Here is a 15,349-nt window from a genome sequence, read left to right as displayed (position 1 = left end):
TCTTTTTTCAGCTGGAATGTTGGATCATTTTTGAGGTGACTACAACACTGCTCTGCAAACATTGTGGTGAGATGGGTCCCCCCCCCCCCCCCCCCCCCCCCCCAGAGTAAGAATAACATGATTGTGCTCAAATTCTGTATCATTTGTAACTGATAGCTCAGTTTAGGCACAGGATGTTGTAAGTGAGAAAATGTCCAGAAGTAGGGTTAAAGTAAATGGTTATTATAAAAGTTATTGGAAACATTTGGTGCAATGATTGTAGTATTTCTAGAGTCTTCACTGGAAATATGAAGAATTTTGCATTTTCTACTGGTTGCTCTGCAGTGCCAGACATGTTTAGAGCTACAGTTTTATCTATAATGGTCTTTCCAGAGTTAGTGAATGCCTCTAGGTCATTATTTAGAAGCTGTAGCCCTGTTGCAGAATTATAAGCAGCAGCAACCAGGATAATTTGTTTATCTTTAACGCACATCTCACATGCTGTTGCTTCTGTTGTTATGAGGTTTGATTCTAGTACTTCTCCATGGGCTACCCTGTTTTTTTTTTAAGTCTCTCTATCATAGGCAACATAGTTTCTAACTAGAATCTCTGATCGGTGTGAAGATGAGTTTCATTTATGAGATCAGTGCACACATGATGAGTATTGAGTATCAAGGAATTTCTCAACTTCTAAGCGTTGGTTAAGAATGTCATTGACATTAAGAGTTCATTGTAGGTATTGGTCTATTTGTCTGTACCACTGAGGAAGTTTTAGGCTGCAGTAAAAAAGATGGTAATTTAAATGAAGAGGTTAGTGGTTTGTTGGAGTTGGGCTGATGTTTCCAGAATAGTAGAGAGAACTTTGGAATATTGCATTTGGAAATTATGCCTACAATTAATTGAACATCAGGCACTATGCTTGTAGGTAGCACAGAAATATGAATCATTGTTTGTCTGTGAAGATGTGATTCCTCTGAAGAAATCTTTGTTCGTTGCTAACAGAATGCTGACATTACTGTGATAGAGCTGCAGCAGATTGGTTGGTTGTGGCATAGAGTGTAAAATCTAGAAGCAACGAGTCTCCCCTAGGCAGCACAGGAAACTGCTTCCGGTCAGATGAAGCTGCACGAGCTTGCGATATTAGCCCATCCTGTCGTGATTTGTAAATGGTTTATTTCTTCTTTCCTTGTCCTTATAAAGAACTTCTAAGTATGTTGGACATTTTGTGTACTTTGTTTTGTGATGGACCTTGCAACTAGAATAAGCTTGCTTGATCTTCAGTCAATTGAATTATGGTCCTGTCCTTATTTGACACATTTGGAGTGAAAGTTTCAGTTCTTGGCTTTGAGGAAACATAGCTGGCAATTATGACACTGTGTTACGCCTTTAGTGGTTCTACAGGATTCACTATCACTTAAAGATGGAGTCAACTGTGTAGATTGTAAAAACACTTAGCTGCCCCTGTATTATCCAAAGCCACAAGACATTTCTGTATTACTTCAGGAGACATGTCTGTAAGAAGTCCCTTGGTAACTACTTTTAATGGCTTCACTGGATGTAGTTCACAGATTTTCTCTCTTTTCAAGAAAGTGAAAAGGAAGTGAATATCTCGTAGTTAGTGAGTCTTCCAGCTTGTATGGATGTGGTTAAAGGAACCTCAGTCCCTGATGTTTCATCCAGAGCTGCGCTGGACATCATTGTAGGTGATCCTCATGACGCTGTCTTGCCAACTGACGAGTTGGTGACATAAACACTGTGTTGGCAAGACTCACCATCGCCAGAGGCACCTCCATAAAAGTCCAGCGCAGATATGGACAAAATGTCAGGGACCAAAATGTTTCTTGGAACATGGCCATACAACCCAAAAGATTTACCAGATAACTGGACATGAAAGCCTTCAGTTTATAAAAATTTCATGCTTTTGTTCGTGGCCATTTTTCTGAGAGAGCATTCTAAAAGCTGTTTGAAGAATCTCAGGTCCTCAAGATAACTTTTGGTGTTGTCAGGTCAGTTTCATTTTTTGAAGGTAAAATATCCTGAGTTATTAAGCCACTTCATATTTCTTTAAAATTTCTAATTGTTGTCATCATAGTCAGAGAGGGTAAGGTAGTGATTTGGTATTGGAACATTTTGTACTGGTCTCCATATTGCTGTCCCCATCTATTGTGTCCGAGTCATTTGTATTAACTGATGAAGAGACAGAAAAAATTTTCTTGTATAATTAATAATTTCCTTTGGGTTTTAGGCACACTCGCTTATCTGAAAATGTATATTTTGGGCATTACACTATTCATCCTTTCTTGTGTTGTGTGTGATCAGTTTGGGTAATGTGGCCCATAGTGGCTACGGTAGTTGGGATGGGATGTTTCTTCTCTCAATTCATAATTTATTCTTGAGACATTATTTCCAAAATTGACTAAATTCCCTCATTTCTCCTTAGACTTGCCCTGCAAATTGTACTTACCCTATTAGAATCCAAATACAGCTCCTCCAATGTCCTTTCAAATGCAAACACCTGTGCTGGAACATCATTTAGTACACAGTGCTGGAAATCCAACCGTCTAACTTCTTCCTCTTGCTGCCTACAGCAGTTGAACCAGCTGGGCATTGTTCACTGTAGAGCAAAAAGGTATATACATACATATTTGCACACTACAAAGCATTAATATAAAAAGGTGATGGATGGGGCTCAAAGGTAGGTCAAAAGAGAAACGGGAATGAGGATAAGTAGACAATTTAAACACACAATTTAAATAGACAGCCACCACACTGGAAAGTGATACGAGTGCTGCTGTTCTCTATATACATAAATGATTTGGCAGACAGGATGGGCAGCAATCAGCATGTGTTTGCTGATGATGCTGTGGTGTGCTGTAAAGTGTCGAAGTTGAGTGACTGTATGAAGAAACAAGGCAACTTAGACAAAATTTCTAGTTGGTGTGATGAATGGCAGCTAGCTCTTTATGTGGAAAAATGTAAGTTAATGCAAATGATTAGGAAGAACTAACCTGTAATATTTGGATACAGTATTACTAGTGTCCTGCTCGCCACAGTCAAGTTGTTTAAATATCCGGGCATAACGTAGCAAAGCAATATGAAATGAAATGAGCATGTGAAAACTGTGGTAGGGAAGGCAAATGGTCGACTTCAGGTTATTGGGAGAATTTGAGGAAAGAGTGGTTCACCTGTAAAGGGGACCGCATATAGGATGCTGGTGCTACCTATTCTTGAGTCTGCTCGAGTGTTTGGGATTTGTACCACGTCGAATTGAAGGAAGACATCAAAGCAATTCAGAGGCAAGCTGCTAGATTTGTTTCCAGTAAGTTCGAACAACATGTAACGGTTACGAGATGCTTTAGGAGCTCAAACGGTAATCCCTGGAGAGAAGACGATGTTCTTTTCAAGAAACACTATTGAGAAAATTTAGAGAACTGGCATTTGAAGCTGATTGCGATAAGGTTCTACTGACGCCGACATACACTGCACATACGGACCACGAAGATAAGATACGATAAACTAGGGCCATTACAGAGGCACATATACAGTCATTCCCCCCTTACTATTTGCAAGTGGAATAGGAAAGGAAATAACTAGAAGTGGTACAGGGTACCCTCTGTCAAGCACCGTATGGTGGCTTGCAGAGTATCGATGTAGATGTAAATGCAAATGTAGAAGCTGTTCTAACATGAGACATGTTTCTCTCTGTGAAGAATACCAGAAATGGTTTCTACTGGGGTTGATGCACACTTAGAAACGAAATGGTGCATCACACACAACATGCTCCTCATCACAATTTGCAACCATACTGCTCGCCAACCACAGTTTTAAGCTGTATCCGGCTTGGAAATCACAGTCTGTTCATGAAAACGGATGTGCCAAAAACTGCTAAATTAGCTCTATCAAAACACACAGTTCCTTTCTTCTCCATATGCTAGCCATTTTATTCTGGCTATAGAATACGTAAATAAAAACTTCAATGTTCATGAACATGATACAAGGCAAAATGGAATGTTCCACCACTAGCCAGTAGCGAGATCAGTTTTTAAATCTTCCATTAAAAATGTACAACAGTCCTCCACATAATATAAAAATTACTTCACCTTCTCACTCTTTAATGAAACCTTAAGGTCATTTTTACTGGATCACTGCTTCTATTCATTAGCAGAAAATTTAGGACATGTAAGATACAAGATGTTAAACATGAAAGTGCAAAATACCCTACTGCAGGTAGTGCAAGCATATGTACATGCTTGTGTGCTGTTGTGACCCGGGGCACTAGGATCACATTGTGACCAGGAGGCTGGTCACGGATTGTCGGTGAGTGGTCTAATTTACACACAGAGGCATCAGTGACACAAAAGTATCTCCAGAACATTTATTTATCATATTCAGTTTACAAAGTTATTCTGTCTCTTCACTGGGGTGGTAAGTGGCAGGGTGTAAGTGAACACCGTGAAGAGGTGCTGATGCCACATTAGCAAGACATGACATCACCCTACAGGCCAGTGAGCCATGGCCATGTGCTGCACTGGCGGCAGCGGGGGGACAGGAAGGAATCACCTACCAAGGAGGAGGAGATTAGTGTTTAACGTCCCGTCGACAACGAGGTCATTAGAGACGGAGCGCAAGCTCGGCTGAGGGAAGGACGGGCAAGGAAATCGGCCGTGCCCTTTCAAAGGAACCATCCCGGCATTTGCCTGAAGCGATTTAGGGAAATCACGGAAAACCTAAATCAGGATGGCCGGAGACGGGGTTGAACCGTCATCCTCCCGAATGCGAGTCAAGTGTGCTAACAACTGCGCCACCTCGCTCGGTATCACCTACCAAGCTATTCTGCAACCTAATGTACACAGACAATAAACGTTTTACCCAGAATCTCACTTTAACATTCACGGGAGAAGTCATCTCAATGACTTGATGAGGACACAGACTTATTTAAGATTTTTGTGTTTGTTTTTCCCTTAGATGTGAGACAAATACCCATTGACCCACTCAATACCGTGGCAATTTTCCCCATCCATTGTGTGGCCTGTTCCTGTAGTTCCAAAGCTATAGTAGTGGCTTGGTTTACTTTCTGAAATCTTCTTACAAATTTTCTAAGCAATTTGCAGTTTAGTCTTAATTTAGGAATTATCATATCAAAGGGGGATAGCATTTTCCACTGTACACCACTCTGAAAGGTGGCAGACTAGCACCAGTACGTACTGTAGAGTTATATGCACAAACTATGTACTGTAGACATGTATCTCAGTCAGTATGGTAGCTATTAACATAATAAATCAACATTTTATAGAGTTGGTATTGTAAAATTCCATTCTCCTATTAGTTTGTGGATGGAATGAACTTGTCCATAATTTCTGGATAAGAAGTACATGATAATTGCTTCATCTAGTCTGATAAAAAATTCATACCCTGATCTGTAATTAACGTATGAGGCACCCCCAATTTTAGTATCCAGCTGGACTACTTATTAATCTGCTAATCAGGAACTGCTACCATTGCCAAGACCCTTGAAGGATAATCTATAATTGTCAGTACATATTTATTTCTAGCGTGTATCCTATTAAAAAGTCCTAACATATTGAGCTCAATCATTTGAAAGGGCTTAAACTCTTCTGGTATTCTTTGCAAAGGGATTGTCTGATGACTAAGATCAGCTCTTTGTGCATAAGGCACACAGTCCTTCATGTATTGCTCAACATCACGTTTTCTTGTTCGCCATCAGAACTTTTCTGCTACTTTTCAGTCTACTGTTCGGCATCCGCCATGACCTGACAATACACGGCCATGCACTTGTTGCAATACTTCATCATTCCACAGATGCATCACGGACTGTGGTTGAGACCTAAATGCCTGACAGTCTTCATCAGCTGCTTTTTCTCTCTGCCACTCTATTACACTTTTTCAGCACCGCAACATTCCTACTCAGTGTACCTACATTTGTGTTTTCCACATGGTTTACAGATCACCTCATAATCAAGTTAACTGAATTTGAGTGCCCAAGTCATTAACCTGGTTGATGGATCTTTCAGTCACAACAACCACTTTAATTGTGTGTGGTCCACGAAAACCTTACACTTTCGTCCATATATACAACAGTGTAAAGGGTATGCTTTTCCATATAACACTGAACATTTCCTTTTCCATAGTGGAGTCGTTACACTCTGCACACACTACTGGATGTTCCTACTCATCCATATTCTGGCTCGAAATACAACCAGCTGTCCCATTGCTGATGTCACAGGAGAGGATACATTTCTTCTCAAAGCAAGAAAGACCAGTACTAGTTCAGATACAAATGCTGCCTTCAGTGCTTCATACATTCTTTGACATTCTGCTGACCACTGGAATTTCATGCCATTCCTCAACTGATTTGAAAGTTCTGTAATCTGTGCAAAATTATTTACAAATTTTTGTGATAATAACTGCATAAACCTAGTAATAACTTCAGTTGTTTTGTGGTTTGTGGCAATGCGAAGTTCTGGGCCACCTCTGTTAGACGAGGACCAGTTTGAACAGTTTTTGTGCTGATCACATGAGCAAGGTAGTTTGTCTGTGTTTATGCAAAATGGCACTTGTCTTTGATAAGCGTTAGATATGTGGATCACAGTCTACATCTTCAAATACATTTCACATGCCATGGTGTATGCTTCAAGAATATGATGATGCTGTCCAAGTATACCCAACAAGTTTTCAGCTTTAAACCACACAAGACTCCATCTAATAACCTCTGGAATGTGGCTGACACATTTGTCAGCCTGAACAGTGTACCTTTATACTGGTAATATCCCCATGGGACTGCAAAATCAGTCTTTGATCTATTTTCTGGGACTACTTCTAGCTAGTGATATCCAATTCTTAGATCAATTGTTGTAAAGTACTGGCAGTGTCCTAGATTGTCTAACATTGCTGTAATATTGGGGATGGGATACAGATCTGTCACCGTTTTTGCATTCAGGCAGTGGTAACTACACAGAATATGTACTTCCTGCTACCACCTGTTGACTTTTTTCGGCGCGATGACGACATTTGTGCCCCATGGGTTACTACTGTATGTTTTTATACCTTCTGGCAATTGCTGCTCTATAAACTCCTCCATTAAGGTTCAAGATACTTTGCTATGTCACAAGGTAAACAGGCCCATCATTACTTGCAGCGGCACTGGGTAACCAGTGTTGCTAGTAAAGGGACATTTGTGTTAAATAAATCTGTAAACATAGTAGCAAAGCTTCCACTGCCTGCCGAGCACTGCCTCACAAGTGACCCACCTTTTCATGTAACGTTGCTGCACTGATTGTTTGCTTGCTGTCCTGGTCATCACATGACCTACCTATATCTTCTTCATTTAACAACTTTAAAAGTAGCAATCATTATGTCCTTTGGCAAACAACCATATCCATGTCGAAGATATCGAAGCTTACAGGAACCATAAATTCACTATTAATATTACTTACATGTACTGTGCTACTGCAAATAGAACTATGCATTTTGTTTAATTCTTCATTTTTCCTCAATGGCTCTACCACACACACAATGCTCCATATGGTAAATCAACAACAATAGAAACTCACATTAACTTCCCTGTACCTACTGGTATTTTATGATGGGAACCAATCGTTAGCGTATGTATTTGCAGTTTAGCATGATGTCTGTCAAGAACATCTAGCCCAAGAATTGCCAAATACCCCTCATTCACACCTTGTAACACTTTCATATGCTCAAGAACATCCCTAGTTCCGATACTGAAACTGAGCAATGTCATACACAATGACTGTATATTATTATCACGCACTCTGAGAAATTTGTGACGTGGGGGCACCAGTCTCTTCCTGCCCATAAGGTCCAGACTGATGGACAACTGACGAGCACTCCTGTGTCTACCAGAAATTTATGTTCCTTGCCTCTCGCAAAGCCTGACGAGCAGCATTCCATCCGTGCATCTATTTGTGCAGAATACCTTTCAATGGTTGAAATATTCCCATTTGCATTTAATGGCTACTTCTGTTGACATTATTTTTGCTGTCTACACTTCCCAGAATCCTTTGTTGTGTGTCCACTTGGCCACACTTATTGCATTCAGGTTGCTGACACTGCTTCTGTATGTGACCTTCACATCCACATTCACAGCACATTACTTCTGCAGGAAAAAAACACAGTGATCCACATGTGGTCTGTAGCAACGAATATCTCCTCTAATTGTGTCATGAAGAGCCACAGCCTACACTCTGAGCTTTTCCATCCTTATCCCATGTAACATCTCAGTGGGGATACCACACAGAAAAACATAGAGACGCCTGTTCTCAGCTTCCCATGGCAAGACTCTAACCACTTCTGTGTTTTGCATCAGCTGGTATGTCTGTACATTGATCCTCTGGATCCTATCTGGAAAGGTTTTCATTGATTCCTTATGTTTCTGTGTTGATGTAGTCAATTTTTTCCAGAAAAACCTAGTGCTTTTCTGCTTCTGCTAACGTTGTTGTAAACCATCAGCTAACTGCTAGAATGTTGCTGCCTTACCAAGAACCTCATGGCACAGCAACATGTCTCTGCTTCACCCACCAATCATAAATTGGCCACACGGAGAGTAATATCATTTGATCAACCACTCATTGTGACATCAGTTTTAACATTGTCAATGAACGCAGTTATGTCCTCTGCTGACTTGCCATAAATAAGCATTATTAATGAAGCTGCTGAGGGATCAAGAGGGGTGATGTATACAGATGCTAATGCAATGGCTTTCCTCATACCCCAACTGCAATTGTTGAACCACAGCTTGTAGAAATTCTACCTGTCTACGTACCTCCTCTTTTTACTGCTGTTGCAGGGAATTCAATCCTGACAATGCCTGTGCTTATTCCATTAAAGAGGTAACACACTCACCCGTAGTAGCAGAATGTGTGTCCGGCATTTTGCGTAATTTACCACTGCCATTAACAACAACAACAACAAGAGAAATAGAGATGCAGCATGTTCAGCACATAAACAGTAATTACACACTATCCCCTTCAGTGCATCATCACCCAACAAGACTCACAACAATCCTGTGCCAATTGGTCTACAAGTACTACAAATGAATGGTACAGCTTTGGTACACGGCAATTCATGAGCTGACAGGTTACAAAACTTACACTGAACTGGTGTTAAGTAAGTTTCCCTAACATTCCCTCTCAACAATGACAATTCCACAGGCTCTAATGGTTTAAGAGATGACGCCTTAAGAGAGCTATTGATGCCTATGCAATTTGACATGACACAAACAGATACATTTATTCACCACATCACATTTTGCTGGTGCAGCTTGATGATGGTCGATGCTGTAAATATAGGTTTACTTCCCCCAAAGTGCTGAGGTGAAAGCCACTTCTGACACCAACGTTGTGACCAGGGGAGCTGCGTTCACCTTGTAAACAGGAGGCTGGGCATGAAGTGTGGGCGAGTGTTCCAGTTTATGCCAGGAGACCTTAGTGACACAGTAGTATCTGCAGATCATTTATTTATTCTGTTGAGTTCATAGTACAGTGTCTTCATGGTGGCAGCTGGAGGGCTGGTATAAGTGCACACTGAGGAGAAGTACTGATGTCTTATCAGCAAGGTGCGATATCTTGCAGATGCCTTGTAAGCGAGATGTAGTGTTGCATTGCAGGGCAGTGAACTGTGGTTGTATGCTGTGCTGGTGGCAGCAGAGGGCCGAGAACGCATTTCCTGCCCCGACATGCAGCGATACAGTGCAGCTCCAACCTCAGCACTCTCATATACAGACCATCGCGCGTTAAGGTGAGGGTAGCCAACTGTGGTCAATGATGTCAGTCATCGCGAAGAATAGGCCCTGGTCATCTGCCATGGATCAACCAAGAATGCAGCAGATTTTCACGAGTCAGTCAGCAGGTTGTGCGAACGCACCATGCCTGGTTCGTGTGGAGATGTCAGTTTGCAGATCATCTCTGTAGTGGAAGAGGGCTGGCTGAATACCAGCCTTCTCATGTGCTATCTCCTAGTAGACAGGAATGGCAGAGCACAATTCTGGTATGCATCAGGTTGGCTGTGTCTCAGTGTCAAAGTCAGCAAGCAGGTGGACCATCAGCTTCTTGTGGTTTCACTGAAACTCAACACAGGCCTTCTTCCTGATTCCAGCAACATGGACAGAATGGCAGTACAACTACATCTCTTTGAGCTCTGAAAGCCTCATTATTTAAAGGGTGCAACCTGCACCTACAACGCAGTTGGTCTGGGTGTACGAACGCATTTGCCCTCATTTATCAGTTCTGTCAGTACTCCTCACCTCACTGTAGTAATCTAATAATTATTCTGGTTTGCTGAGTTCAGGTTTATCTGCCTATGTTTACCTTTGCAGTGGTGTTCTGGCATTGAAGTTATGTACTGTTACTGCACAGTGCCTTGTTATGTAGCACTGCAACATCAGTGTTTCTGCATTCCTCATGCTGAGAATGTGTGGCAATGTTCACCTCATGACCTAACATCTGTTGCATCGGTGGTACACCCTGCTGACATTCCGATTTGCACACCAGCCCAGAGCTAGCCTTCTCTGTCCTGACCTTACTTGGTAGAACTCTTCAAAAGATTTAAATGTGAAGAGTACAATTATTCAGCTGCACAACAGTACATACAGTTATACACAATATTTATAAAGGAACTGTGTGTCCTACAATCTGGAAAGCTTTTTGGATGAATAAATAAATACTGAATTATGATTGAATCAGGCAGTAGAAAGCAATGCTACAATTCATTGATGTATATTCCCTGCCATGGTAATAAGATTGAACAAACTCATTCCAGAGAGAGAGAGAGAGAGAGAGAGAGAGAGAGAGCACTCTTATATGTACATAACATGGAATATTGCAGGTCATACTTCTAGTAGATTAACAAAAACTCCCATACTTTTTTACAAAACACAAATGTGAACAAAAAAATATTTGGAGACAGTCAGACACAAACCAACAACATTTGATTTCACAACTCTGCCTCTCTACCCACTACACTACAGTGAGCATGCTTAACATACACCCATTAGGTGGGTTTATACTTATAAAACCTGTCTCTGTAATGCAACAACAGAAACAGGAGAACCAAGCACAAGAGGAGCCTGTGGTAGTAATTTGTGTGCACCCTGCATGAATGTCTGCAATTAGTTAAAAGTTGAATTGAAGATCATCCTAATGCCCAAAATTACTGCTGACACTTGAATGTGGCTCAGTGGAAAAACATTGGAGTCCCACTCGGGACAATGATGGTTGAAATCCCACCATATAGATTTACATTTTCGATTATTTCCCCAAACTGATCAAGGCAAATGCCAGGATTGTTAGCTTGAAAGGTCAAAGTTGACTTCCTTTCCAGTCCTTCCTTAATCTGAGCTTATGATTCTTCTCAACGACCTCATCGTCAATGGATTTTTAAACCCTAATTTCTTCTTTCTCTACAGAAGAATGCTAAATATGTCAACACTGGAACAGACCGAAGCAAAATTATAGTACATAGGTCAAGCTGTAAAACTTATGATCTGACTGAGGTGGCAGCTCTAGCATCCAATGAGAATTGAGTTAACACTGGATCACAACATGTTTATGCTGAATGTTGAAATAAACATCCTGGTTCACGTTACGGTAACTTGAATGGGAGGCCCAAGTCACCACTGCGGAAATACCGTAGAACCACCTCTCGTCTGAATTACACTGTACACTTATTGCAGGTTAAACACACGATTACACTTTTGTTGCACTTTACACTGTGAATTATTTGAAATAAGACAAAATCGTGACCACACTACACACCTTCAGTCATGCACTGTCCAGTGTCTGTGTTGTTTGGCCCATTGTAGACCTGGTGCTTCATGTGCCGCTGTGAGTGATGGCCTTTAGGAAGGTACCAGACTCTAAATTTTTATTGAATGCAGTTCCCTTCAAATTCTCACTTGTAAAATAGTTACCTGGATTACACTCCTGTTGCACTGAAAAGCAATTGTCATTGACAAGGCTGGTCCCTACTGGTTGAGATATTTTTACAATCGTTCATGTGCCATGTTACATGGCTGTGAGTGGCATACCTCCTCTTGCAGACACATTTGTCAGTCCTTGTTGGTACACCAACAAACCAGGCAACTTCATCATGATGTGCTCAGTCACACATCAAGCATGATAACTCCTTTCTGCCTTTCTGTTGGATCATCAGTGGGGATTGTGCACGTGAATGCTTGGAAGCAGTTCTATATCATCTACGTGCTTCTAGAAGACAATTGTGTTCATCAAAGAGGGTGATTAACAGTGTGTCCTGGGAGCTTCATTCCTCCATTATTTAAATTGCAATCAACATTACATTATATAATTTCCTGATGCAGTTTCCATGAAAACTTGTTGATCATACACTTTAAATTTTACTCATTAAGTTCTTATATAAGGATATCATATGATTTTAACATCCTCATGAAATGTTATTACGGGAATTTTTAGCTTAATTTTTACCTTTTCTAACAAGCTAAAAATGTCCATTTGGCCAGTAATAGAAAACAATCATAACTTCTCAAGCACACCCTATGTAGATAATTTACTTCTACCTGAACAATCCAAGAATGTACAACTGCATGATTCAAATCTAGAACTTGCCTCTAATTACTCTCTATTCATTAAAAAAAACTCCACTGAAGCTTTCCCACCAATGTTTTGACGTTATCAGCCTTGCGAGAAATGATGGACATACGTGGAACAGTTAAGATAGTAAACTCGCATTTGGAGGTAGTGGGGTTCATACACCTGTCGGGCTTTCCTGATTTCATGTTTCACTGGTTTTCCTAAATCACTTACGGAAAATGTTGGGACAGTTCCTCTCAGATAGACACCATTTATTTCCTTCCCCATTCTGTTTCAGTCTGAGGTGTTACAATATCTGTAATGCTCTCAACCTATACGAGGCTATTAAAATGTTATCCATTCCTGACTAGGATGGTATTCTCCAGCAGGATAATTGTCACCATCTTATGGCCAGAAGCATGACAGTGAACCAACACTGACGTCTTGGTCATCAAATTTGCCTGATCTGTACCAAATGGAACACATCCAGAATATCATTGCGCGCCAGCTCCATGCACAAATCACCAGTCTATAATTCATGGGAACTGCGTTAACTGTGCATAGACATCTAAAGCCCCATATCTCTGCAAACCGCCTGTGGACTCGTCAAATCCATGCCACTCAGAATCACTACTGTATGTTGTTCAGAAAGTTATAAACAAACTGAATCAGTCTCATACAGAGAGCATTTATTTAGCATATGTCTTTCAAGCCCTCCCATAAACAGCCAGATTCAACCAACACAACCATTGAATTATGCACTGTTTCCACAGAGTAAGAGTCAAAAATACATAGTTTTCTAATATCATTAGCTGCAATTGCGTGGAAATTTTTATTATAAGAAATCGTAGGCAAAAATCAACACTGGCTTTAAGCATCTATTACTGCTCTCAGACATGATATAGACTTCATTTATTGCATATATGGCTTTACTTATTTATGGTCTCGTACATTTCTCCACTTATGTGGTTTTTATAGTTTTTTATACGACACTCTTGTAAAAACAAAATTTTACTGTTCCAAGGTGGTCAAACAGTCGGTAAAGTCAGCTATTTTAAATTCTTAGGACTGAGGCTAGATGGAAGGTTTTCTTGGAAGCACCACATTTTAGATCTTATGCAGAAACTACATGCTGCTATTTTCACTATCAGAACAACCTCCCCTATCCGACACAGAAAGGGTGAGGCTTGTGTACTTCGCTTACTTTCAGCCTCTTACCTCATATGGTTTTTATTTTGCAGCAACTTTGTGCTCTCACCAATAATGTTCTTAGCCCAGAAAAGTGTAGATTCACTGATCTGCTATGCCAGTTTGCACATTTTGTGCACAATGCTGATCAGGAGTCTCTGAATTCTAGCTCTATCATATCTGTACATATACTCCATCATGAGATTTGTTGCTCACAATATTGACTCATTCAGAAGAAAATGCTATTTCATTTAGTGACACTAAAAGGAAAAACAATATTCACTTGTATCACACTTCTTTAAGCATTGTACAAAAAGCTGTGAATTATTCAGAAGGTTTCATTTGCAAATGACTTCCAGTAGTACTGAAATAACTGAGTGACAAACACCAAATATTCAAATACAATTTACACACTTTCCTTGCGGTTCACTCCTCCTATCCTCTACAGGAGTTCACTGCAGTAGCTGAGAAATTTTCTCTTTAATATGTTATTTATTTGTATAATCCCTCACAGCTTCTGTGTGTTTTATTAATTATTTAATTTCTTTGCTTATAAATTTTCTAAACAGTACTCTGTAAACTACGTTGCCACCCCGTGCCATGGCCACGTAATTCTGGCTCGTATGGTCCCATGGAACCTGATAGATAAATAAATAAAAATAAATAATAAATGACACCATTACAGATACCAAAGAAAGGAAATTAATGTATACAGTATAGCATAATAGGAAGAATGCATGATTCAGTTTGTAGACATTTGGGGGGAATACAATGTGCAAGATTTAGTACACAAAGCTACCATCTCGGAAAACAACAATGGCTCCAATCCCAGTGCACACTGAATGGAACTGAGCTTGGATGACAGATGACAGACATGACTTCTTCTCACATGGGCACAACGTGATTTTCCCACAAACAATCAATATCCAATGAAATTCCCAAATGAGAAACCCGTGACTTAATCTTTCGTTGTTTACAGACCTAACTGCACACTGAAGTTTAAGGAGAGCCTTGGAGACAATCACTTTTTAGGGTTCCGTATCTCATTTGGTAAAAACAGTGCCGTTAGGGGATCGCATTGTCAATAAATTCATTTTTCCTAGCCAAGAAGTAAAATATAAATAAAACCTATCAAAACAAGCAAAGTGATTTCATTTAGTTTTTAATACACCCAGTGAAATCAGTACATCCATATCTCCTAGCCAAGTATTCATAAAGATAAGATTACAGTGCTTAACTCTGGCACTGACGTAAACTTCCGAAAATACTTTTGTCACTGAAGCTTCTTTGGTTTACTATACCATCACTAAGGTAAACATCTGAACTATTAAACTGAGTAGACTCCTAAAACTTTAAATTATGATTTTTTTCATGGTCAAATTTTGATAAAATAAAGCTTGTACATTGTCCCAAGCTACACTCAAGTTACCTGTGAAAACCCCATAAAATTTCATCTCATGGTTTTGGAAATTAGCGTGTTCAGACAGACAGACATAATGATTTTAGATAAAACTTTAAAACATGACATCTTTTTTCCTTGCGATGTGATTTTGATGCAATAAAGCCTATACATTGACACAAGATATGCTCACATTACC

At 40.1% G+C, this 15,349-nt stretch overlaps 1 protein-coding gene across 3 annotated transcripts in view; it reads right to left on the bottom strand.

Annotated features, from left to right (window-relative positions):
- The window catches only part of LOC124555814 (protein lap1), a 150,956-nt gene that overhangs the window by 98,068 nt on the left and 37,539 nt on the right, over positions 1-15,349 (bottom strand). For all 3 annotated transcript variants that reach the window (XM_047129881.1, XM_047129882.1, XM_047129883.1), the window contains one exon: positions 2,444-2,593. In XM_047129881.1, the coding sequence (XP_046985837.1) occupies positions 2,444-2,587 (144 nt within the window). In that variant the 5' untranslated portion in view covers positions 2,588-2,593. The remainder of the gene's footprint in view (positions 1-2,443; positions 2,594-15,349) is intronic.

Source organism: Schistocerca americana, chromosome X (genome assembly GCF_021461395.2).
Source record: "Schistocerca americana isolate TAMUIC-IGC-003095 chromosome X, iqSchAmer2.1, whole genome shotgun sequence".
In the NCBI taxonomy this organism is placed as follows: domain Eukaryota; kingdom Metazoa; phylum Arthropoda; class Insecta; order Orthoptera; family Acrididae; genus Schistocerca; species Schistocerca americana.
The sequence above is the reverse complement of the archived record's forward strand: the minus strand, read 5'-3'. Positions and strand labels throughout refer to the sequence as shown.